Source organism: Agelaius phoeniceus, chromosome 7, assembly GCF_051311805.1.
Source record: "Agelaius phoeniceus isolate bAgePho1 chromosome 7, bAgePho1.hap1, whole genome shotgun sequence".
Taxonomy (NCBI): Eukaryota; Metazoa; Chordata; class Aves; order Passeriformes; family Icteridae; genus Agelaius; species Agelaius phoeniceus.
In genome coordinates, this window is record NC_135271.1 from 35,256,284 (window position 1) to 35,280,780 (window position 24,497).

The 24,497-nt window shown below is 60.2% G+C and overlaps 3 protein-coding genes across 4 annotated transcripts in view; 2 read left to right on the forward strand and 1 right to left on the reverse strand.

Moving 5' to 3' along the window:
* The window catches only part of CDK5R2 (cyclin dependent kinase 5 regulatory subunit 2), a 37,370-nt gene that overhangs the window by 5,483 nt on the left and 7,390 nt on the right, over window positions 1–24,497 (reverse strand). The gene's annotated exons all lie outside the window — the stretch shown is intronic.
* Window positions 11,475–13,911, forward strand: CRYBA2 (crystallin beta A2). The gene is made up of 4 exons (XM_054636590.2): window positions 11,475–11,635; window positions 12,048–12,189; window positions 13,235–13,377; window positions 13,701–13,911. The coding sequence occupies exons 1-4, from the start codon at window positions 11,475–11,477 to the stop codon at window positions 13,846–13,848; spliced, it is 594 nt and encodes a 197-aa protein (XP_054492565.1). The 3' UTR covers window positions 13,849–13,911.
* Window positions 18,103–23,647, forward strand: FEV (FEV transcription factor, ETS family member). Its single transcript, XM_054636664.2, has 3 exons — window positions 18,103–18,271; window positions 19,229–19,303; window positions 22,003–23,647. The coding sequence occupies exons 1-3, from the start codon at window positions 18,220–18,222 to the stop codon at window positions 22,512–22,514; spliced, it is 639 nt and encodes a 212-aa protein (XP_054492639.1). The 5' UTR covers window positions 18,103–18,219; the 3' UTR covers window positions 22,515–23,647.

The window sequence follows — 24,497 nt, forward strand, 5'->3', positions numbered from 1 at the left end:
AAGAGCATTTCTGACACAGCATATAGGCTTGGAGATGTCTGCTGGCACTGCAGCAGCACCTGTGGTATTTGGGGTTTTTTGCTTCTCCAGAAAGAGAGGGCAGCCTATGCCAGGAGCTGCAGCTCTGCTATGCTGGTGTGTGCCAGGGCAGGGAGGGGTGGGAGTCCTGTCCAGCACAATTCCCATACCAGGAAAGGAGAAATATGTAAGTCCAAGCATCACAGCCTGTACAGCATCAAAAGGAGGGGGAACATCACACTTCTTCACATCACCCCAACTCAGAATATTGGTAGTATTGCATTTCCTTTGCTGCCAAAACTATTGAAAAAGGACCAGGATGAGCCAGGGCAGCATGTTGGCATCACTCCAGCCAGGCCTGGGGGACCCCAGGCTGCAGAGGCAGCAGCAGGCAGGAGGGATGGAGCCTGCCTTTCAAAATCGTGGGTGTGAGAGGGTCAAGTCTCCTAGGAAGAATTGGGTGGCAGTGGCTGCTAAGGATCTGCCACTATGCTCTTACATTTGGGAATCCATTTACTGCAGCCTGCAAGTACACTCCAGCTCTGGAGAGAGCAATGGTTTCTAAAGCACACCCAGGACAAACTCCTGCAGGTGTACACCGTGGGGGTTAAAGCAGCGTTACCCCCTCCCCACCCACAAACACACCCATCTGCACAAACAAACAGGCCACTGCACTTGCACAAAGGAGCTTCTCCTGCCACTGCTGCTGCGCTTCATGCTCTGTTATCCAAGGAGCTGTGGGTGCCAGAGTAACTGGGAGAGAGATCCCAGCTCCGGCTGGCTCTGGCTGGGATCAGCACAGGGCTGCCAGGGCTGAGCACCATGGCTGGGCACCGGAGGAGTGTCCAAACTTCTCCTGGCTTCCATGAGCTCTGCTCCCAGAGCCAGCACAGGCTCGTCTGCACTGGTTAACCTGCTGGGCAGTGACACAGCTGGGACACAAGGGTGCTGTGACTCAGGGATGCAGTGACCCACAGGGAAGCATGTGCGCATGGAGTGAAACACATCCCGTTCCAGCTGCTGCGTTAGGACAGCTGGCTCCTGGCCTGTGTGGCCATGCAGGGAGCACTCCCAAAGAGTGTTGCTCCCAAAGTTTTGTTGAGCTGTGCTTTGCTGCCTAGCTCAGAAGTCTGTGCATTGCTCTAAAAGACGTGTGAGCATTGCACTGGTGTGCCATGGGGTTTTTCAGCATGAGTGGGGGGATTGGGGTAAGAACAAGGAAGACTTTTCTATCACTGGCACTCAGACTGCTTGGGGTAGGCACTAGATTTCCTTTTCTGCCCTGAGACTTCACAACTCCCTGCCTTTTCAGCAGCCCAAAACAATGCAAGAAACTAACTCACTTCTATCCTAGGGCAGCCCAGGGAGGGTATCCTCACACCTGCTTCCCCTGGCCCCCTGCTCTCCTCTCATCTCTGCTGCAAAGTGAGCCAGGCAGGTGGGTGGAAAAGTGACAGCTGGTGTTGTTCCAGTGCAGGTTAATGAATGTCTCCTCCTCTCCCCCTCACCTCCTCCTCCCCAGCACCCCAGCACCCAGGCTCCTGGCTCCTATCAGCCCATCAGGCTCCCATTAACAAAGGCAGCCCTGGAGAGTTTGCATAGAGACCTGCTCTGCCTCTAATCTAGGTGGGCTAATCGCCTCCCTTGCCCAGCCTGCCTTCCCTGGGTCAATATTTGCTCTGAGCAAACACAGAGCTGTGACAGGTGTGCTGGGGAGAAGGCTCGCTGCCGCCAGCCCAGCCCTCCTGCCTGTCTCTGCTCAGTCACATCTCTCCGGCCCCCCGATCACCGGCCAGCCAGCGCTATTTTTATCGGGACTATAAAAGCCCCATCCAGCCAGCGTCACCCTCATTTTCTGCCTGGGAGCCAGCGGGGGAAGGCGAAGCCACTCACCTGACAGCTGCCAGCGTGTCACCAGAGCCAGGTGAGCTGCTAGAGCCCAGCATAGCTTGGCCAGGATCCTGCCTGCCTGGCTGGGAACAGGGTACTGGGCATGGAGAACATCCTGGGGGCTTTCCCGAGACAAGGGCTGGCAGTCCGGTCACACAGCCCAGCTCCTGGGAAGGAAGGGGACGGGCTCGGGGGACACCGTCCAGCCTGTCCCCTTTCCTTAACTCTTCTCTCTCACCTGTGTTTTCCAATAGTTTCTGGTCCCCTCCCCTCCTCCATTTACTTTCTTTCTTTCTTCCTTCCTTCCTTTCTTCCCTGTTCTCCACTCTGCCATGCCAGTTAACCTGCCCCTGCTCTGTTTGGCTTTCCCAGGCAGCAGGTGTCAAGCATCCACTTTCCAGACTTTACCCCCGGAGGAGCCGGTTTGGAGCAGCATGTGCAGCAAAGGACACCCAGCCTGGAAGGACCCAGCTCGGGAGGAAGGGGCTGCCGGCAGCCCAGGGCAGAGCACCCCTCCAGCCCAACACTGTCCCAAGTCGGAGCATCTCTGCACTTGCCTGGCGTCGAGCCCCACGTGCAATACCTGACCTGAACGTTTTGTTCGTTCGGCTCGCGTTAGGCAGGTCCAGCCCATCTGCAGGCGCACGGCTGCAGGCGCTCACCCGGCCCCGCCGCAGCCGCTGCAGCGCGGAGGGAGCACTCGCCTGCCTGCAGCTGCTGCGGGCCACACGGACACACAGCCTGCGTGCCACACGGACACCCGGTGTGTGTGCGGAGCAAAGGGCACCGGGGCCGAGCACAGCACGCAGTCTCACCCAAACACACGCGGCGGTGAGCAGCCAGTGCACACAGATGAAGCAATCCACACATAGCATGCAGGAATGCCATGGGACTGACCCATGGCACTGTGGGACCCAGGTGACAGTGGTACACTTGGCCTTTGTAGGCTGGACTCGTGTCCATGTGCCCACGGCATGGCAGGCACATGTAACGCGCTAGGCACACACATCCTGCCTGTGTGGCTGACTGCTGCTTGGAGCAGCCTGCTGGGGAAGGGCAGCCTGGCCCTGGCAGCACTGCAGAGCCATGGCAGGCACACAGAGCCCTGGCACGGTGCTGGCCCAGGGTGGAGTTTGGCAGGCTCTGCCAAGCACCCAGGTAGGTCTCAATGGTCTGCTGGCACCAAGGGAGCTTTAGCTGCTGACAGAGAAGCAGCGGGAGGGAGGGCAGGAGCAGGCAGCAGGGAGCAGGGCAGAGGATGAGGGGTGTCACATCCATTCTCGCCTCCCCCTGCCTTGATTCACTCCCAGGACCTGCACTTCCCAGCCCTTCCAGGACTGACTGCCCAGGGCAGGTGTTTCTTGTTGTGCACCTGAAGCCTGTGGGCCAGGTGCCAGATCCTGCTGGTGGCAATCCTCCTGCCTATGCCTGCTGTGGAAGGGTATGGGGGTGGTGCTGGCAAGCTGGTGGGTCTCTTCCAGGACAGCCCTGCTCACTGCCTGCCCTGCTCTCCAAGCACAAGTGCTTGACCTGGACTCCTGTCCCATTCCATGTCCTGTCCCGTCCCTCTCCCCCAGCAGCCAGAGAAGACATTCAGAGCTTGGGGCTGCTCCTAGCTCCATGGAGGCTGCAGGGAGTCATGGAGACCTAGGAGATAGGACAGCAGTAAACCTGCTTTCCTCCCACCTCAGAGTATTTTTTGGGAATGGAAAGATCCCTCACCTCCCTACTGTCTATGCCTGGCTCTGCCTGTGATTTCTCTGCCAGCCCTGAGCTGCTTCTGCCCTGCTCTCAGGCACAGGCACTTCCGTAGCACAGGATCCAGTTCTGGTCCTGCTGTGCTCAGGGATGCTCTGAGTTTACAGCTGGATCCTGAGCCCATCTGCAGCCTCTCTGCAAACACCAAAAAGGCTCAGCCCATCCACCCAGTGTGGATGGAGCAGAGGTTGGAGTGAAGGAGCTCAGGTGTGCTAAGGGACAGTATGACTCCTGCTGCTTTCCCTCACCCCAATGCAGCTACGCACAGGACAAAGCTCAGCAGCCCTGGTCCTGGAGCAGGAGAGTCCTCTTGCCTCCTTGGAGAGCCCCTGCAAGGGGCAGAGATGAGGCACCTCCTAGGCTTCCTGCTTGGGCAGATGCTTTGGGAAGTTTCCATCAAGTGGTGTAGGTAGGGGCCAAAATCAAAGAGCATCTCCAAGGTTGCCACGCTCCCTGCATCCCTCCAGAGCTAAGGGTACATCCCAGCCTGGGAACAGCCCCAGCACAATGCAGTGATTGACCACAATGCAGATCATTGTGGTCATGGGCCCTTGGGGCTGTGTCTCCAGGCTCTGTGTCCCCTGCTACCAATCCTGGCAAAGTCGAAAAGCTGAGAAAGCACAACACATCCCCCAATATGCACAACCCTCTGCAGCTGCCCTGCTCAGGCTGGGATCAAACAGAACATGATTAATAACTCTGAGCAAAGCCAGACCCTGCTGTCCATGTGCTCCAGTGGCTGCACGTGTGTCCCTGTGGGGGCAGAGCCTGGTGGAGATGGTATCAGGCAGAGCAAGGCTGTGAAATGCAGCCATGCCGCCTCTGCCTTCGCCTGCCTGCTCCAGCTCCTCTGGGCTGTCTGTGCCCTGGCTTGCTTGTCCCCCTGCCACCTTCCCAGCTGCAGTCACTGCCCCAGCTCTGCCAGCCCAGTGGCACTGGGAAGCTGTGAAACCCTTCCAAGGTGGGATGGCCCCCAGCAGCCACACTGCCCTGAGGGCTGTGTTACCTGGGCAATGACTCTGGCAGGATTAGCACCCAAGGGTGAGCTGCTCCTCACAACAGGCAGAGCCAGAGGCATTAAACACCCACTTTTACCTGTCAGAGCCAGTGCTGGTGCCATGGGTACCAAGGCTGGCATGGGATGGGGCACAGCAGGGTATTGCTGTCTGTGCTGGGTGGTGCTGTTCCCCAAACAAACCCCAGGCTCTTCATGGCCAGTGGCACGGCTCTGGGGACCGTGGGGCCTAGGCTGGGATTTCCGTGGCACAGCTCCTCACCAGGAGGATTTGCATGGAGAGGGCAGGGTGCAGGAGGAGCACTGGGGAGCTGCAAGTGCCCAGGTTTGGATTTACACACAGGTGTAGTTTCACCCAGGTGCGTATGTGCATGCATGCCTGTGTATTTGCATAGGTATGTGTGCCCTCCCTGGCAGGCAGGGCAGAGCTGGTGCATCCCTGTCCTGTGTGTGCCCGTGTATGTGTTCTGCTGAGATGAACAGTGCTGGCCATGCCCCTGCTGTGCTTGCTGCTCTGTTTCCTGGTGTGTGCAGCTGAAGGTGTGGGTGGGAGCAGAGGTGTGCACTGCTGCTGGCAGCCTCTGGGCTGCTCATGTCCTGCCCAGCCCGGATGGGGTGTGCCATCCTGGGGCAAGCCCTGCTTTACTTCAGGATGTGGGAGAGGCAGCTGGTTGCCCTCAGCAAACCAGTGCCCAGCAGGGACCAGCCCCCAGGGTTGTGTGGGCACCTCAGGGGCTGAGAACCAGGGTGGTGTGAGCATCCCTAGACCTCATCTGACCCCACTCAGCCTGTTTGGCACATCTCTGCTGTGCCTGAAGGAGATGCCCAGGAAGAGCAGGAGCTCCCTGCCCCTCAAAGTCTGTCCCAGCACCACTGTGGGCTCCCAGACAGTTTGCACAAGGAGACAGGCTGCCTGTGACGCTGGGGATGAGCTAATGTTGGCTCCAGCCTGCTCCTGGCATGGCCAGGCCTGGGGCAGAGAGCATAAGGACTGTCCTTACTCTGTGTTGGGGTCCTGCACTCTCCTTGCCAGGCTTCAGATACTGTGACCAGGCAATGAACCCACCCCACACAGCACCCCCAGCTGAAGGCAATAAGCAGAGGCAGTCTTCAGTCTGCCTGGGCTCTGGGGCAAGCTTATCCCCCTCTGTCAGACAGGGTGGATGGGAGAGGTGGGTCCCAGGCATGGATCTGAATTCTGCTGTGGTGAAACTACAGGAATTCTGCACACTCCAACCCATTCCTGGCTGTGGGAAGTATCAGGGACAGCATAGGTACAGCCTGGCATCCTCCCCCCTGCACCCACAGACCACTGGGGTGAGGGGACATTTTTTACAATTGCCCCCAAAAATGTTTTTGAACCCCCATTAGAGAAGGGAATAATTGATGAATTACTTGAGATGCTGGGGGAAAACACCCAGAGCTTATACTGGTCCTGCATGTTGGGGCACATCAGCCCCCTCCTCCCACAGGGCCTCCAGGGAAGGGGTGAGTGGTGGGGCTCCTCTCTTCCCAGCCCGTGCCTCTAGGAAGTGTGTGGGCAGCCTGCCAGGGGATGGACACTGAGCAGGCTGCCAGGGCTGCTGCTCCTGGCCCAGCTATTGCTGGCTCCAGGAGCCCTGAGGCAGCTGAGGCAGGATGTTCTGTTCCTGTGGCAGCGCCTGGCTCAGCCCCCGCCTGTGCTGATCCTCAGAGCTGCTGGAGGAGGGGACCCACCACTGCCAACCTTTCCATCCACTGAGTGAGTGAGCATCACCCAGCTTGGGGTGCCTGCCACTGCAGACGTGGCCAACAGGGCAGTGCAGGAGAACTGGGGTGGAGTGGGACCTTGGCCAGGTGCCAGCTGAGCTGGTATCCCCTGGCTCTGAGGCTGCCAGGGGCTGCCAGCCTTAATCTTGCACTCTGCACCTCCATGACAGCACCCTAGCTGCTATAGGGAAAGCTGGCACCTGGGAAGCTGTGCTCAACCCATGGTGTCCCTCCAAAATGACACAATGTACTGAAGGACAGCAGCTGCCTCCAGACCAGGCTGGGTGTGGGCTGCCCCGTGCTCCCCTGTCTCCATCACAGCAGCCCTGGGACTGGTCTGCACTGGGGACTCTCTGAGGACCAGCAAGCTTCTCCAGCACTCTGAAGCTATGGGGTGCCCTGGAGGTGCCAGGCTGAGGCACCTGTGGTAACAAGCAGAAGGTCACAGTGGCTGGCACCAGCAGGCTCCCTTCCAGGTCAGGATCTGGAGCAGAGGAGCAGACACTGCCTCCTCTGCCCCAGTGCCTGGCATCTCTGACTGGGTAGGGTGTGACAGAGGGGACACCTCAGGCTGAAAGGGACATGCCACCCTGGGTTCCCTTTTGGTTCTGTGCTGCTGTCAGTTCCCCAGCAGGGCTGGGCTCAGCTGGGGAGCAGCCTTTGCCAGCTGCTCACACCCAGGCTGTAATCCACAGGCAGGAGGTAAGCAGCTGGCGGAGCCTCTCTGACCTTCAGGTGGGATTAGTCCCCATGGGAACAGTGGGGAGCAGGCAGGTGAGGCCACAGCTCCCCTGGCAGCTCGTGGGGACTGAGCACACCCCCATGTGGGGACAGCCAGGCTCGGGTGGTGAATGGGTGGCACGGGGTGAGCCTGTGTCCCTGGGAGCATCCTTGTCTTGGAGGGCTGCTGCAGGTGCACCCCCAGAGCTGTGCAGTGCATGCCACAGGGCAGGGTGGGCACAGCCCCACAAGGAGGGGGTGAGCAGCGTGCCTGGGGTGGTGCCAGGGGCACAGAACAGCTGGCAGCCCACGGTGTGCATGTGCACCTGCGTGGGAGCTAATTCCTGCAACATCTGCCAGGCTCCTGCTGTCCCAGGGTTCCTGGCTGCAGGGGTGGCATGGCTGCGTGCACAGGGGACAGGTGCCTGCCTGTGGGGCAGCTGGCAAGTGCCAGGGCTCCCTGTGTGAGGCAGTGCCTGTGGGGAGGCTCCTGTGGCAGATGTGTGCTGTACACTTATGGCTCATGTGGCCAGCAAAGCTTCTGGAGGGGACAAATGGCACTGGGGATCCCAGCAACCCTTTTGGCTCTGAGATCCAGGATTCGCAGGTGGAAGAAGGGGTTTTGGCTGTCCTGGCCTGGCCATGTTCAGAGCAGCCCTGAAGCACAGGCGACTGTAGAGAGAAGGAAGGTGTTTGCATCCTTGTCGAGGAGGATGGTTTCCCACAGAAATGAGGCTGGGGGAGAAAGCAGAGGAAAAAGGAAGCAATGGGGCTGTGTGGGGGCAATGACACACCACCCCTGATCTAATCAGCCAGACCCTGCAAATAAAAGCCACCTGTTTTGGCCCTGACAGCAGGAAGCCATCCCTAGAACAAACAGAGCACCAGGCAACTGGAAGAAAGACAAACAGGGGCCGGCACCAGCTCCATCTGCTCCTGCTGGGCCCAGCCCCCAGACCTCCAGCCCCCGAGTGCCGGTCCAGCCCCCCAGCTGGGCTGGGGAGAAGGAGAGAGCAGCTAGAGGTCCTTGCAGGGTGTGACCAGGGCTCAGCCCACGGTGCCAGCCAGGTGGACCACACACAGCTGTGCTGCCTTGGCCAGCCTGCCCAGATATTCCATCAATGGGTACAGTCATATTGCCACAGACACGGCATCAGCCTCAGGGCTCCTGGGCAGCACCTGCCTCACCTCTCTTGTGGCTGGCTGCCCTTCAGCCTGCTCGGCTCCCCCAGCTGTGCACTGTCCTGGGACCAGTGCCTGCCCAAGGCACGGGGTACAGCCCCATGGTCTGGGCTTGGCAGGGAGCACTTGGGTGCCCTTGTGCTCCCACCGTGCCCCCGGGCCACCGCGCTGTGCCCAGTGGCACTGAGAAACATGATCTGTTTTGCTAGTGCAGGGAACAAGCTGAGCTGGGAGCTACGAGGGGCCCTTATTAAATTAGCCTATGCAGGAGGCCCTGGGCGAGTGCTGAGCAGCTCCCACAGCCAGCATTAGCAGCTGCCCTTGAGCAGAGTCACTGCCTGCCCCCGCACCAGCCTGCCTCTGCCCCTGGCCCCAGCTGGGCAGGGCTGGCTGGGGGCTTGCAGTGACCTAGCCAGGGGATGCTGGCTGGGGACAGAGACCACCTGGAGATGGCCCAGGGAGGACAGGCTGCATCAGCACTCTGGGATGCAGCCAGGGACGTCTCCTTGTGAGTGACCCCACTGATCCTGTGCCCTGATGTGGCTGTGGCTCCCACGTGGCTGCCCTGAATGTACCAAGCAGGAGGTGAAGCACTTTCCAGTGAGTACAACATGCTGAGGAACAAGGGAGGGGCTCAGTCTGCATCTGGGTTTCTCCTCTGCACCATTCACCTTCCAGTGCTTTTATCCAAATGTTGCATGGGGATGGCTGAGTGGCTGGCATGCTCCTCGTGGCACAGCCCCAGTGCCCCACAGATGCTGTAGCACACCATACAGTGACCACACATGCACATCCTATGACAGCTTGCAGCATCCCACATATTCTGTGGTGCCTCATGTGCTGGGGCTCTGTAATACACCCCACAGTGCCCTGCACCTCAGAGTCCCCAGCTGCCCTCATCCTCAAGCACCCCAAAGTAACCAGTGCCCCACAGCTCTGTGCTCACAGCCCAGGCAAGGGGGCAGCAACGTGGGGAGACCCTGCAGTGCACTAGTTCTGCATCTTGCCTCACTTTTGCCAAGGTGTTGACTTCCCTAAATCCTGCCCAGACTGTCTCCCAGCACTTTGAGAGATGTCCCCAGGCCACCAGGCTGCACCAGAGTGCTCTTCCTTCTCCAGGGAGTATCCCTATCCTTCCCTCCACCTTCTGCTTCCCCAGACAGCTCCAAGAGCATCTCCTCCTCCCTGCTAGGAGCACTTCAGGCAACACAAGCTGAGGGTCGCCTCCCCAGCGCCTGTCCCCTGCCAAGGGCCACTGATGTCCCTGAGCTGAGCGTGCTCCAACCGCTGCCAGGCTGCACCCTCTGCTGGGACCCGCAGGCATCGGCGCGGATTCGCACCGAGCCTCGGGGCCGTCGAGCAGTGGGGAGGTCACGAAGGGGACCCCCAAGTCCTGCCCCCAGCCCGTCCTTGCTGTCACCCCTCAGTCCCCGATTCTTGTTGATGCCACGCATACTAACACCACCCCCAGCTGCTCACACTGCATTCTCCATAACCAACAATGTCCGGGCCTCTTGTGATGCTGACCCCATGCCCATGACCCCCAGAAGGGCTGGAATTTTCCTGGGAAGGTTTGTGGTGCTGTGGTCCGGCCCTTGCCCAGTGGCCAGCGTGGCACCTGCCCAGCTGAAGGTGGGGAGTGCCCAGCCTCACCACAGACTACACAGGATGCTGCAAGAAACAGCTGCCTAGACACCCAGGATTTCACAGCTCAACAGGGCCTACTTCCTCCTTTCCAGCCTGTGCTGGCCCCATCCATCCCAGGTCCTGGTAGGAGCCACTGGGGATAGCTGCATGGCATGGTGCAGCTCCAGGCAGGGCTGGCCCTGTCCAGGTGAAGGACACAGCTCTGTCCCGAAGCTGGTCCCCTCCTGCTGTGCACAGTGTCCCTTGCCCCTGTGGGAGGTGAGTGGGAGCACAGGGAGCTCTTTCTCAAGCCTGGGGAAATGCTCAGGGCATTACAAGCATGTAACTGGGGTCCATTAGCGCCCAGTCTGCAGCCAGCGCAGGAATCCCTGCAGGGCCTGGCTGGAAAAGGAGCCCATGGTGGCAGAGTCCCACATGGAGGGGCAGAAGCAGCCCCAGATAAGCCCTGTGTTCCAGCATGAGGACATCAGTGCCCCTCGGCTCCCAGATGGTAAATCCCCACTTCACCCTGGCACCTCCTTCCCACCAGCCTCAACCCTGGCAGGGGCTGCGGGTGCCCTGGGAAAGGCTGGCTCCCTAATCCCTGGGCCAAGCGGGGACATTGTCCGGGGCCAGAAAGGAAAGCGGCGCGTCAGGCCCTTTGCCCATTGTGCCCTGAGCCCCTGCGCAAACACAGCCCAGCACTTTCATTGTCAGCCTGGCCGGGCGCGGGGGGGCCGCTCTCGCCACACTGCCTAAGTGGAATGGACAGCCGGAGTCTGGGCCGGGTGAGCCGCCCGTGCCCCCGTCCCCTGCCTGCTGACACAGCGCCCTGGCCGCCGCACCATCGGCGCTCCAGCGCCCGCTATAAAGGGCCACAGGAGAAGCCGGCGCCGGCACCGCCACCTCCGCCTCTGTGCCCTGCCCTCCGACCAAGTAAGTACCAGGCTGTGAGCCCCCAGACCCCCGTGCACAGGCGCTGCCCCGCTCCCTTCGCCCCACAGCAAGCCCCCAGCCAGCCAACGCTCACCCTGGGGAAGGGCAAGTGGCGGGGCGCTATGTGCCACAGCGGGCAGGAGGGACCCTGGCAGGAGGGATGGAGGAGCCGGGCTGCTCTGCCCCGGGGCTACACCCGCATCTGAGCTGCGGTCACCGCCGCCTCCCAGCAGTGGGTACAGTGCCACCGCACCCAGACGACTCCCGGAGCCACGGCAGGGAGCTTGGGAGAAGAAAAACTGAGGCAGTCCTGGGTACATCACATGGAGAGATGGGGCATTGCAAATTTCCCCTGCAACCTGGGGCTCACTGGACAAAGATCCCCCAGCACCGAAGGAAAGGGAATGGGAAATGTCCCCATGCCAGCCTGGGAGGGCAATGGGCCAGTGGCATGGGGTGTGTGAGGGCAGTGCCACCAGCATCCCAGGCTCAGCAGCAGGCAGGAGGGTGGCTGGGGGCTGGTGGTGGGCACCTGCCCTGGGGTGATCCGTGGGGCTCTGCCAGCAGCCGAGAGACCCGTATGACCAGCAGTGAAGCCATGGACACCCTGGGGCAGTACAAGATCACGGTGTGGGAGGAGGAGAACTTCCAGGGCAAGCGCTGCGAGTTCCTCATGGAGTGCCCCAGCATCATGGAGCGCGGCTTCCGCAAGATCCGCTCCATCAAGGTGGAGTCTGGCCCGTAAGTGCCCCGCCGGCCCCGCGGCCCCTTGGCACGCCCCGCTGCAGCAAACCCACTGCTCCCAGGGCACTCTCGGGAGCTGCTAGGGAGCCAGAACACCCGAGTTCTTCCTCAGCTATGACACAGCCTCATCGTGCGACCTCCCTGCTTGTGCTCCTTGTGTTTTCCCATCTGCTAGTCAGGGAGACCTTAACAAGGCAAGGCGTAGGTTGGAGGCAATGATGTGGCTCTGGAGAGAGGGGCCCCACTTTCAAAAGGGACATTTTCTGCTAGCAAGGACCCCAACATCTGTGACAGACCCATAACCTGGCAGGAAGTCTCTGTCCCCTGCCCAGGAAGGAGAAGCTGACCCCTGACTGATCCTGGGGACTGTGTCACACATCCCTGAGGGTTTTCCTCCTCTTCCTTCCAGCTGGGTAGGCTTCGAGTACCCTGAGTACCAGGGACAGCAGTTTATCCTGGAGAAGGGTGACTATCCCCGGTGGGAGGCCTGGAGTGGGAACAGTGGCTACCGGACCGAGCACCTCCTCTCCTTCCGGCCTGTCAAATGCGCAGTGAGTTACTGGGACCCCACAGGGGGAGGGCTCAGGGCAGGCAGAGCCTCCTCCAGGTAGCCCAGCATGGAGGCAATGTGGGACAGACTGGAGGATGACTTAGATGGACCATGGGATGGAGGGGTGAGGTGTTCACAGAGGTACATGTGAAGTGGAGGAGTAGCCGCACCCACCAGCTCCCATCTCCCTGCAAAGATCCTGGGATGCTTTCTAGGTCTAAAATTTAGCCTGAACCACAATTCCAGCTCTTTGTGCTTTGGAGAGCCACCTGCCAGGCTGGGGTCCCAAGGCCTTGTCCCCCAGCCCTGATTCCCGGGGCTGGGATGAACAGAGAGGAGCTGGCGGGACCTCAGGGATGCTCGGAGCGCGGGCCCGTCCCCTCCCAGCGCGGGTAGCTGGGGCGTGCCCAGGCAGCCGCGGCTCTATCGCTCCATCTGCAGAGACACCGCTGCTCGCAGCAGCGGCACGTCTGCGCCTCCGAGCGGGGGGTCCCCCCCCAACTTTTAATAATCACCAGGCAGATATGTTCAGGCTTTAATAAAGGGGATGCGATAAGATCACTCCTTGCTGGCAGGACTGCTCCTCGGTGCAGATAGATGCATGTGGGGGCTGGGCACGGGGGACAGTGCTGCATCTCTCAGTGTCCCAGCCATTAACCCCACCGTGTCCAGCACCCAGAAAGGTCCCACAGAGCTGAGGGGACCTCTCTCAGCGTCCTGCTTTGCCCTGAACCTTCCTGCAGCCTTGGGGAGTTGTGGTGATGCTGAGGGCAGCAGTCCGTGTGGGTCCAGAGGCTGTAGCCACTAACTCTCACTAACAGCTGTGCATTGGGACCACAGGGACATGAGAGCAGCATCCTTGGGGCAGTTCTGGGGTGTCCCAGTGGGGGGGTGCCAGGCTGAGGGACATCCCCATGCATTGCACCAAAGCTGCTCATGATCCCAGGCCTCCCAAAGTGTCTTGGTGTGTGTCACACTGATGCCACATCCCTATCCCCGGGCAAGGCAACCCACTCCTGCTGACCTCCAGCTCTGTCTCTCTGCAGAACCACAATGACAGCAAAGTCATCCTCTACGAGGCTGAGAACTTCCAGGGTCACAAGTTTGAGCTGAGTGACGACTATCCCTCGCTGCAGGCCATGGGCTGGGGCAACAAGGAGGTGGCATCCATCAAAGTGAATGCCGGAGCGTGAGTGCAGCCAGCGGGGCAGGGACTGGGGGTGCCAAGAGCAGAGGCTCAGAAGCACCTCCTTGCAGAAAACACCTCCATAATCCCCACAATGTGGAAGGGGGACCCCCTCAAAAAAGGGATGCATTCCTGCTACCTTTTCCTTGAAAATACAAGCCATTGGGTATTTTCTGTCCCTCTCCTCCCAAGGCAAGCAGAGGGATGGGATGGGATAACGGGATAATGGGATGGGATGGGATGGGATGGGATGGGATGGGATGGGATGGGATGGGATGGGATGGGATGATTTGGCTTGGGGCTCTGAGCCAAGGATCTGCCTGCAGGTGGGTGGCATACCAGTACCCGGGATACAGGGGCTACCAGTACGTGCTGGAGCGGGACAGACAGAATGGCGAGTTCAAGAAGTACAATGAATACAGCAGCCAGGCCCACACCAACCAGATCCAATCCATCCGCCGCGTCCAGCACTGAACTGGGGCAGGGCTGTGTGCCCTGCAGCCTCCAGGCTGCTGTGCAATAGACCTCTATCCGGTAGCAAATAAAGGCATTTGTCAAAAAAAGAGTGCTCCTGCCTCTGCTCAGCTCCTCGGGGGGCTGCCATGCTGGGAGGACCATGTTGGCAACCTGGAAGGTTTCCCCTTCCCCAGCAGTTTTGGGCTCATGGCCAGCTCCACCCTGGGCTGAGCTCTCTGCACCCCACCTCTCATCCATGCACAGTTCCACTGCTGTGGTGTTCTGGCTGGGAAAATGGGAACTTACTGGGCAAAGGGAGCACTGGAGGTGGGAGAGGACACCAAGAGGGTTGTGCCCTGGGAAGAGGCGTCCAGCAGGGTTGTACCCTGGGTTCTCCTCCCAGGATCAATGCCAGGGAAATCGATTGCTACAAAGTCTGCAAACCAAGGTCCCCTTCCTCTACACCCCTCTGGAAGAGAGAAGGGGGTCCCTGCCTGCTGTGGGCCTGGGAAGGAGGAAGAACATAGGGGTCATTTGGGGCAGGACAGGACTCTGACAACACATGGGGCAGCCACAGCTGTGTCAGGCTTGGGGGCACTGGCACAGAGGGGCTGGGCAGGAGGTGGCTGTGCAGGGGAAGGAGGTCTGAGGGTAGTGTTCCACAGGTGGTAGGGGCCTGGCTTGATGCTCACAGGTGTGTGCGTGTCCTCCTCCTCCAGCCTTGCCACGCCAGCATATCCGTGCCAGTATCCGGCTCCGGGACACTGGGAGCCCCACCCAGCCTCCTCCTCCTCCTCCTCCAGCACTCTTTCCCAGCCTCCTCCTCTTCCATCTGGCTCTGAACATTCCTGGGGTGTGGGCTACCCATCCCAAGGTGCTCCCTGCACCCAGCACATTGCTTCTTCCCCCTCTCCTCCTCCTTGTCTTCTATCCTGCTCTGGCACCCCAAAGCCCTCCTGGGGCACAGGCTTTTGGTCCCGAGGCGCTCCCCACACCAAGGACAGGGATGCATGGTGGAACAGTTCTGAGTGCCTCAGATGCCTGGGCTCCCTGATGCCCACCCTGCTAAAAGCATGCACTCCCTGAGAAAGGGAGTGTCCCAGGAGGCTGCTGGGAGACTGGGGGTCAGCCTGTGCACGGCGCTCACCCAGCAGTGTGCAGAGACCCCAGCCCTGGTGTGTGTGTCAGCATGTGCATGGGTGTGGGGGTGTGTGTGTGTATGTGTGTGTTGTGTGTGTGTGTGTTGTGTGTGTGTATGTGAGCTGCACACAGCTGAGCACACACGTGTTTCCCTGAATGCCCCCTCTCCCCTCCAGCCCCGGTGCTGCTGTGCAGAAGACCCAGCCCCTGTGTATCCCCATCCCACATGGCATCCCGGCTGCAGAGTGCCCCCAGCCCGCCCCTGTCTCCTCCGTGTCCCCAGTGGCCCCACCCCACCGGCCGCAGGGCCTCTCCCCCAGCACAAACACATTCCGGCACACCTGGCCAGGCGCAGCCAGCCCAGGGCCACGTCAGCTCGGCTCCGCTCCACACCGCCGGCTCACAGGTGAAGCTTTCCCGGGCACTGCACACAGGGCTGTGATGGGGGAGTAAGGGTGGGCTGTGGGGGTCATTGCAAAGTCTCGGGTTCTTATTGCTCCACCTGGGGTGGGAGGAGAGCACTGGAGTGGGGGGTGGGGGACAGACTGCCTCTTGCAGCTGGAGGGACCTGCAGCTGCTTCCAGCTGGGTGTTCCACATGTCTGGGCTCCATCCCCAGTAGCCCCACAGATCTGGAACCTCATCTCCTAGATCCCCCTCAGACCCACAGCCCAGTCCCTTGTTCCCCCATGGACATGAGCCCCTATTTCCTGGATTTCTCATATACCCTGCCTTCCTCATCCTCTGGCTCTGCTCCAGCTCCCCCATGAACCTGGGGTCACATCACTCAGGTCTCCAAAGCTCCACATGGACACAGGGCTTGCCAGCTTTTAGGATCTGACATTCTCTGTCCTTCTGCACACTTCTGACCCCAGATCACTCAAAGACCCCAGTCCCCTCACATCCCACTTTAAGCCCCCCACCCACTGGCTTTCCCAGGGACCCAGGAATCTCCATCCCCAGTGCCCTCCAAAGCACCCCCTTCTCCAGCCCCTGCAACCCTAAACCCATTTCTGAGCCTGATCCCTACTTCACCCCCTCCCCACTCTGGGCTGATGCAATGTCCCTCAGCCCAGACCCCCTCCATGCCCTCCACTGTGCAGTTTGCTGGAGCAGTATCATGGTCTCCCCTTGGGCTGCGAGGAGAGGACGGGTGGTGGGTCAGGCACGCCCCCACCTCACCCTGCTGTCTCCGGGGCTTGTTTTCCGTTGCCTGCGGTTTGTTTCAGTGACTCAGGCAGCGAAAGCAAGTCTGGGAGGCTGTGGAGCCACTGCGGGGAGAGCTGCACCTTGGGGGGCTGGGCAGGAGAGGGATGCAGGGAGCAGCCAGGGCTGCTGGGCTGTACAGAGCTGGACGCCCCACTGGGAGGTTCAGGGGAGCTCAGGAGACAAGCTGGGGGAAGAGAAGCTTTTTAAGGGCTGTTACCTCCAAACAGGATTGCTGGGGAATTTCTGGGGAATACCACGGTCTCTGCTCGTGTCTCCCCTTGCCAGCATCTGCTCTTTGTCCATGATGGAGATGGGCAGCAGAGGTGGAGCACCTGGCGCAGAGGTGGAGCTCGGTAATCAAGGCACCCCCTGTTTCCTAAACCCTTTGGACACCCCCTGCCAAGAGGAGTCACCAGCTCTGTTGGGCTGTGCCACCCTGACTGAGCATCGCTCCCCTTGGGCTGCAGCTTCTTATGCAGGGCAGGCACTGTAAATAAAAACTGTGAGTCTGGCATGGCCGTATCCTGATTTCCATTAGGTCCATATCTTGTAACGATCACTTTCCAGAAAGGCAGCTAAATCCAGCATGAGAGCTCATCCTTTTGCCAGACATCAGTGAAATGCTCCAGAAGAAGTTGTGAGCTTGGCTCTACAGTGTTGGACTCATGGAGGAGAACTGGCGACAGCTGCTGGCACACTGCCTGGCTGCCTCAAGCTGTGGGATCCTGTGGGGGGTCCACTCCTGACCTGGGGGACAGAGACTGACAGCACCCCACAAGTGCCTATAACAGCTGGGGCCATGGGTGACAGGGAAAAACCTGGCCAGATATGTTTTTTTTTGAGCTGGTATCACTTTTCTCCATAAGTTTCTCCATGAAATGTCCTCCTGTCTTCAGAATGTACCCAGCACTGTCCAGGACAAGCAGATGAAGATGGGGCCATCCTGGTTTGTGTGGGTGTTGGGGGTTACCCAGCTTCCATGGATCCTAATAAAGATGTGCAGCAGGTTGGGACAGGGCTGGGTGCTGTGGGATGGTCACAGGCTTAACTGTCCCTGGGGCAGGGACTGTTCAGGAGAGCACAGAGGAGCCAGGGAGGTGGCAGAGCTGTGGGATGACCTGGTGCACCAACTGCTGGAGACACACTTACCCACCCCAAAACTCTGGGCACAGCAAAGGAACCCCGTGACCATTGTCCTGGAAGTGGAGAGTGCTGGTGGGGACTCCCCTTGCCCACCCCAGGACTCTGAACTGCAAGGAGCCCCCAGGACTGTGCTGATAATGCTGGAGCTAGGGAAGGGGCAGGCACGGACCCCCACGGCCAGCAGCACGGCAGCTCAGAGACCAAGGGCCGGGGGGCAGTGCCGGAGCTGCTGCCGGTGCCGTGCAGCAGGGAGCGGGCTCCGGGGCGGTGCCGGTACCGGCCGATCGGGAGCGGGCTCCGGGGCAGTGCCGGTACCGGTACCGGCCGATCGGGAGCGGGCTCCGGGGCGGTACCGCCGATCGGGAGCGGGCTCCGGGGCGCTGCGGGCCGATCGGGAGCGGGCCGGTACCGGCCGAGCGGGAGCGGGCTCCGGGGCGGTGCGGGCCGATCAGCGGCTCGGGAAGGGAGGTGCTGGTGGGAGGCCGGGCCCGGGCGGTCTCCAGGCAGTGGCCGGGCCCGCTCCCAGCTGGGATGTCAGCGCCGTGTTTGCGAAGAGTTAAGGAGGCGGAAGAGGCAGGAAGCGGCCCGAACCGCTCTCCATAGAAACCCGCGGCCGTGATTAAAGTCTGATGCGGGCCCGATAGCGGGGGGAGGGAGGGGGGGGGGCAGCGCCCGGTTTAATTACAGCGGAGGAAATTGCTGGAGCCGGGGCCCCAGCCCCTGCGAGTTGCCTGGAAACTCCCCCTTCCCCCGCCTCCCCCGGCCCCTGCCCGTCCCCTGCCCGTCCCGCTGCCATTTATTCGCCATCAGCTGCTCCCTGATAAAGTGGAATAATAATAATAATAATAGGGGCAGGAATATTAAAACATGCAGCCCGCGGGCCGCCTCCACAGCTGCCATGAGACACGGCACCGGAGCGGTGCCACTGCTGCTCAACATGTACCTGCCAGGTACGGGCGGATCCCTCGGCCGCTGCCCCACCGCAGCGCCGTGCACCGCACAGCACCCAGCCCCTGCCCACCCTGTCCCGCTGAGGCCCTGGGGCTCTCCTCTGCCCCATCTCCTTCCAGCGCCCACCCTGTTATCCCCTCTCCCTCTGTCCATTCTCTCTTCCTGCCTTCCAGCACCACAACCATCCCTTCCTTCTTCCTTTCAGCTGCCCTCACAGCTTTTCATACCCGCACACTCATCTTCCCATCCTTCATCCACCCACCGTCACCCTGTCCTTCCATCTCTTCATCCACCCTTCTTTTCTTCCAACCCATCTTTCCACCCTGTGCTTCCATCCATTCTTCCACCCCACCCACTTGTCCCTGCATCCTCCTTTCCATCCCGGGTACCAGCCAACCCCTCCATCCACCCAACATCCCTTCCATCAGCCTGTTTTCCCATCATCTTATCCATTACCTGCTCTTCCATCCATCGATCTCTCGCACTTTCTTTCCTCCACCTGCCCACTCACCATCGTCTCTTCTGTCCTTCCATCCATTCACCCATTTCCTTCCTTCTATCCATCTGTCCGTTTATCTATCCTTTCCCCAGCAGTCCACTCCCCAAATGCCGACAGACATCCTTGCTTCCACCCGCCGCTCCTGTCACCCATCCTGCCACCCACCCGCCTCCTCTCCCTCTCCCCCTGCCCCACACCTCTCTCCCTCACTCCCTTTCTCCTCCCTACCCGAGCCCACGGGATCGTCTATTCCTATTTAAAAGCTTCCCCGGCTGGGTCGGAAATCGGATTTCCTTTTTCCTGGACGCGTTTCCTGGCTTCGCCGCAGCGGCGGGGCAGGCAAGGGGGAGCGGCCGGGGGCTGCGGGGACGCTGCCCGCGGGTGGGCGCTGGGGTGTCGCGGTCCCGCCTGGTTCCAGCCCTCCCTCCACACCACCCGCGTTCCTTTTTTCCCCCAGATCCAGTCGGGGAAACTTTGTTCAAAGACGGGAAGAGCCAGGCGTGGGGGTCTCTCAGCCCCGGCGTGCAGAAAGGTAAGAGCACCGCTGCCCCTTCCCCTGGGCAGGCCCCGCTCCCCCCGGCCAGCACGGAGCGGGGACCCCGGGGCACTGGCATTCTCTCCCGCCCAGCAGCCAGCGGAGCCCCTTTCCCGTCCTTTGCCGGGCACTGTCCTTGCAGGACACGGCCACACGGAGCCCCCGTTCCCTGCTGCTGCCAGTGCCTCCGGCTGGGAGCATCCCGCCGCCACTTCCCGCGGGGACAGCGGCCAACCCCGACGGTCGGAAGCTCCCGTCCGAGGCATTAGAGAGGAGCGGGGAACGCATCCCCCCGAGCCCCGCAGCGGGGAGAGTGCGGGGTCCTAACTCCGGTCTCCCGGGAGCTCCGGGACATCCGACGGGAGGGAGCTGCCAGCCATCCCGGGAGTGGGGCGGGCTAATCCGGGCTCGGGAGAGATCCGTTCCTGCGAGTGCAGAGGAGAGTTGGGACATCATTCGTGAGGGAGCTGCCAGTGAAGCATTGGGGCACGGGAGTGATGTGTCCCCGGGAACCGGAGCCATCCATCTGGAACAACCCGCGCAGGGGTCATGGGCATTGGCCAGCGCTGACCAGGGAGCAGCCTGGAGCTCCCAGCGCTGACCAGGGAGCAGCCTGGAGCTCCCAGCGCTGACCAGGAAGCAGCCTGGAGCTCCCAGCGCTGACCAGGAAGCAGCTTGGAGCTCCCAGCGCTGACCAGGGAGCAGCCTGGAGCTCCCAGCACTGACCAGGGAGCAGCCTGGAGCTCCCAGTGCTGACCAAGGAGCAGCCTGGAGCTGCCAGCACTGACCAGGGAGCACCCTGGAGCTCCCAGCGCTGACCAAAGAGCAGCTTGGAGCTCCCAGAGCTGACCAAGGAGCAGCTTGGAGCCTGCTTGGGAGCACGGCAGCACAGGGGGTCGTGGGGCCAGCACTGTGGTGTTTGGGCTGTGTAGCTTGTCTGTTTGCTAGGAGGCAGGGACCAGGGACTCCTCTGAGCAGGAAAAATGGAGACCTGGTTTAGTGGTGGGAGGGGTAGAAAGATGAAGCTGGGGGAGCCCTTTTGCTTCTGCACTGCAGACTCTGCCCAGCCATACTGCAAACACTGTGCTGCAGTGAGAGGGATCCTTTTGGACCCTGGGTATTTCCTTAAGGAGCTCTCAGGTGCATTATCATGTGCTGCACCGTGCAGCAGGCAGGACTGAGCCTCACCATCCCACCCAGATGCACCCCCCAACACCTCCCTGACCTCCTTGCATGGGGTGGAACACCCACAGGTGGGAGATAGCTGCAGGCCAGGGTGGGGCTGTGGTGATGGAGAAGAGGCAAGGGCTGCAGATGCACACTAGCGAGGAGAGATCCCCTGCCTTGGTCCCAGGATGGGGAATTAGGAAATACAACACCTTGGAAAGACCTGGGCTCAACTACCTGGATCGGGACGTCTGGGTGGGTTTTGGTGGAATGGGAATCAATTTGGAATGCCTGTTCCCTGCTTCCTCTAGAGCGAGATACAGGGAGAACCAGATAAAACAAGCAGAACAAGATTTTTTTTTTTTTTTTTTTGGTGGGAAATGTAGCAGAGCTGTAGGACTTCTTGTTGCTGAGGTCATGGGTCCTAAACCTCCATCAGGTTTAGGATGATAATGTTAGAAGAGCACAGGGATAACTGCAAAGGCACATCCTCTGCTCTGGAGAGAGAATGTGCTGCAAGGACTGGCATCAGGAGCAGGGATGTGCAGGGGATGCTGCTCAGAGGAGGCAGAGTGGGGTGCCTAGGAAAGTGCAGGGCTGCTCTGCAGGGTGGCCGGGTCCCAGCAGTCGGATCCTCCTTGCCCAAAGGTCCAGGTTCCCTCTCCTCTCATGCCCTCTGGCCAGACCCGATGGAGCATGTCCTTGTGCCTCACCATGGGCGTGTCGAGGTGTGCCAGGCTCCAGTGTGTGCACAGCCTGGCACAGGGGCACCATGGGCACCCACTGAGGAAACTCCTTGGTGCAAGCTGCAGGTGCAATGGCCATGGCTCAGGAAGGACATTTTTCCTTTGGAAATAAGGAACATCATTGATGCCTGATTCAAAGCCACAGTAGGCCATGCTCTGTCCCTGTCTCTTCCTCCCCTACACCTATCTGTGTCTCTCTGGGGTGTAGTTCAGATGAGTGTTGCTCCCTGACTTGAGTTGACCATGGAGACATCTATGAAGGGCACAGTGTCCTTGGAGCAGGGGCTGTGAGACCAGCCCAGTTTCCAGCAAACATGGCAGTGGGAATGCTTGTGTTGGGATGGGTCTGGGTTCTGCCAAGATAGGTCTGTCCTTCTTGGGGCTGCTGATGAAAGAACAAGGCCATGTCCTCCCACAAAAACAAACAAGCAGGTGTTCATCCTCAGTGGTGTGTGAATGTGGGCAGGAGGGATGGGGAGACTCTGGATCCAGACCCGCTGTAACCTGTGTTGACCTTTGAGCACTCCTACTCCATCTCAAGGTGCAGAGGTATCTTCTCCTCATATCTGGGGGTGTAGGATGGGGTTGGGATGTTGCAAAGGAGACATAACCTTGTTACCACCTTATGTGTCTCTAAAGCAGGGAAGATGCAATGAGGTGCAGCCAAAACCTGGGTGTGGGAGAGGGCAACATAAGAGCGGGTCAAGGGGATTGGGGCACATCCTGTCCCTCACCTTGTGCCCTGGGAAGGAGCTTTAACCTCTCTGGGGCCCGGCCTTGCAGGCAGCGGGCAGATCCAGCTGTGGCAGTTCCTGCTGGAGCTGCTTTCGGACCGGGCCAACCTGAACTGCATCGCCTGGGAAGGCACCAACGGGGAGTTCAAGCTGATCGACCCCGACGAGGTGGCGCGGCGCTGGGGCGAGCGCAAGAGCAAGCCCAACATGAATTACGACAAGCTGAGCCGCGCGCTGCGCTACTACTACGACAAGAACATCATGACCAAGGTGCACGGCAAGCGCTACGCCTACAAGTTCGACTTCCACGGGCTGGCCCAGGTGTGCCAGCCGGCCACCCCCGACCACGCCCTCTACAAATTCCAGGGCAACCTGGCACCGCTGCCCTTCTCGGGCATCTCCAAACTCAACCTCATGACCTCGGGAGTGACGCCGGCTGGCTTCTCCTACTGGGCTGGCTCCAGCCCATCCCTCTACCCGGGGCACGGGCTCCAGCCCTCAGCCTCGTTCAGCGCCATGGCAGCCTCCCACCTCAACAACATGAACAACCATTACCATTAGGGGCTCGGCTGTGCCACGTGGATGCTCCATGGCCCTGGCAGCGTGGGGCTGTGGATTTGGGAAGCTCAGCGGGGAGGGGTGGGGGATGGGATTGTGCCCTGCTCTCACTTGCCCCCTTTTATGTTTGGTGTGGTGTGGGGGATGGGGGGTGCTTGCAGGATTGCTGGGTTTGTTCTCTGATGTGGGTGGCTGGAGGAGGGAAGCCATCTAAATTTAAGATGAGGAAGTATCCATGATCCTAGGAATGGATGTGGATACCTAAAGCAGGGTGTGAATGGAAGGAAAAACCACAGGCTCCTCTCCTGGCAGGGACATTGCCCCACCTTTCCTTTGCAACGTGCTGCCCATGCCATGAATGTCCCTGGCTCTGCCTCCAGCCTGTGCCTGCCCTCCCATTCCCTGCAGAGAGGAGTCTGGAGCTGGGGCCCCAGGGCAGCTGTGTCCATGAATGAGGGTCCCACTGAGCAGGGACAAGGAAAGGGGACCTTCCCTGACCACTTGGTCCCCTCACCTTTGTCCCCAAAGGTTTTGTTTCCTCCATCCCTCCTATACCTGCTGCCTGAAGGTGACTTCCTTCAGACCTCAGGAGAATCCTTGGTCTGGAGAGCAGATGCTTTCTATGGGTTCACTCAGACCCAGGGCAGGGTTCTGGGGTTGGAGGTGCCAGGGACAAGTGTGGGGCTCACTGCCAGGTCTCATGGCAAGACCAGAGCCTGGAGGCAGCATAGCCTGGTCTCTGCAGCTCTGCCCTCTCCCCAGTGCCCAAGGATCACATCACAGACAGTCCCTGACACCCTGCACATGAGCCGGTGTCCTGCTCATCACTTTAATTAATGTTCCAGTTTTACTCCAGCTTTAGCCTCTCACATGCAGGGCTTGGTGGGACACCCTCCATAAGTGGGAACATCCCCAGGGACAAGGCAGCATGGGTGGTGGAGCAGAAGGGATGACAGCAGGCCTGGGAGCCCCAGGCACCAAGGGGCAGCCCTGAGTCTCTCCCCCTGGGTTCAAGGAGCTGCCCCCATCCTCTGGAGCAGGACTTTGGCCCAGTGATGCGCAAGAGCTGGGCACGCTGAGCTCCGCACTGGCCGGGGGGTGGGGTTGGTGTTCAATAAAACAGAGAGGTGCTGTCACCTGTGTCCTCTCCTGTCTGAAGGGAGCTGGTAAGAGGGGGAACCACTCAGCAAATCCTCTCCCATCTGAGCCAGAACACCTTCAGGGCTGGGGTGGGAAGGATGTGGCCGTTGTCTGCATCATCTTTTCTCCAGGTGTCACCTCCAGTTCTTACAATCCCCAGGAGAGAGGACAGAGCTGGAAACCTCTGGGTTACCTGAGACTCCCCTTCAGGAAAGCCACATATGCTGTTCTCAGGCTCCCAGGCTTGCCTCAGGGATCAAACCAGCTGTGCAGGGGGAGTCATACAGCTCCCCAGCCCAGGCAAGGAGTGGTCAGCCCCCACCTCCTCTCCCTTCATGCCCCAGACCACAGCAGTTCCCACATCTGGGGGCTCCATGCTGCCCCTTCTGCAGCCCTCCAGGGTCTGGTCACTCTCCAACCTTGGTGGCATCTGCTCCAATGCATCCTTACTGCCCTAATCAGCTTAAGGGAGTGGGATCTGATGTCAGTGTGTCCTCTGGGGAGGGCTCAGGCTGTGAACTGGGGGGGCTGATGCTGCTGGCAGAGAACCCCTGAGAGCGAAAGGAATTGCAGGGACTGGGAGGGGACTGTCCCTGCCTCCAGGGTTTCCGGGTGTTGCACAGACTGTTCCCAGGCACGGCAGGAGGTGAAGCGAGGGGAAAAAGGAGTCGTTACCCCCACGCAACCAGCGCCGAGGCAGGCTGGAGACATCCCCTGCCCCCCAGTTTCACTTAGCAAGGGCAAAATGGGGGAAATGGCCACAAGTGGCCCCCTCAGAGACGGGGCAGAGGCTGTGCCCTCGCCGGGGGAGCTGCTCCGGGGCTTAGGTAACTGCGTGACGCAGGG

What these genes read in the sequence shown, in the direction of transcription:
- CRYBA2 (XM_054636590.2), top strand. Translation starts at nt 11,475, where the DNA reads ATGACCAGCAGTGAAGCCATGGACACCCTGGGGCAGTACAAGATCACG. An exon ending in ATCAAGGTGGAGTCTGGCCC is followed by an intron (nt 11,636 to 12,047) that starts GTAAGTGCCCCG and finishes TCTTCCTTCCAG; the next exon opens with CTGGGTAGGCTTCGAGTACC. An exon ending in ATCAAAGTGAATGCCGGAGC is followed by an intron (nt 13,378 to 13,700) that starts GTGAGTGCAGCC and finishes ATCTGCCTGCAG; the next exon opens with GTGGGTGGCATACCAGTACC.
- FEV (XM_054636664.2), top strand. Translation starts at nt 18,220, where the DNA reads ATGAGACACGGCACCGGAGCGGTGCCACTGCTGCTCAACATGTACCTG. An exon ending in GCTCAACATGTACCTGCCAG is followed by an intron (nt 18,272 to 19,228) that starts GTACGGGCGGAT and finishes TTTTTCCCCCAG; the next exon opens with ATCCAGTCGGGGAAACTTTG. An exon ending in CAGCCCCGGCGTGCAGAAAG is followed by an intron (nt 19,304 to 22,002) that starts GTAAGAGCACCG and finishes CCGGCCTTGCAG; the next exon opens with GCAGCGGGCAGATCCAGCTG.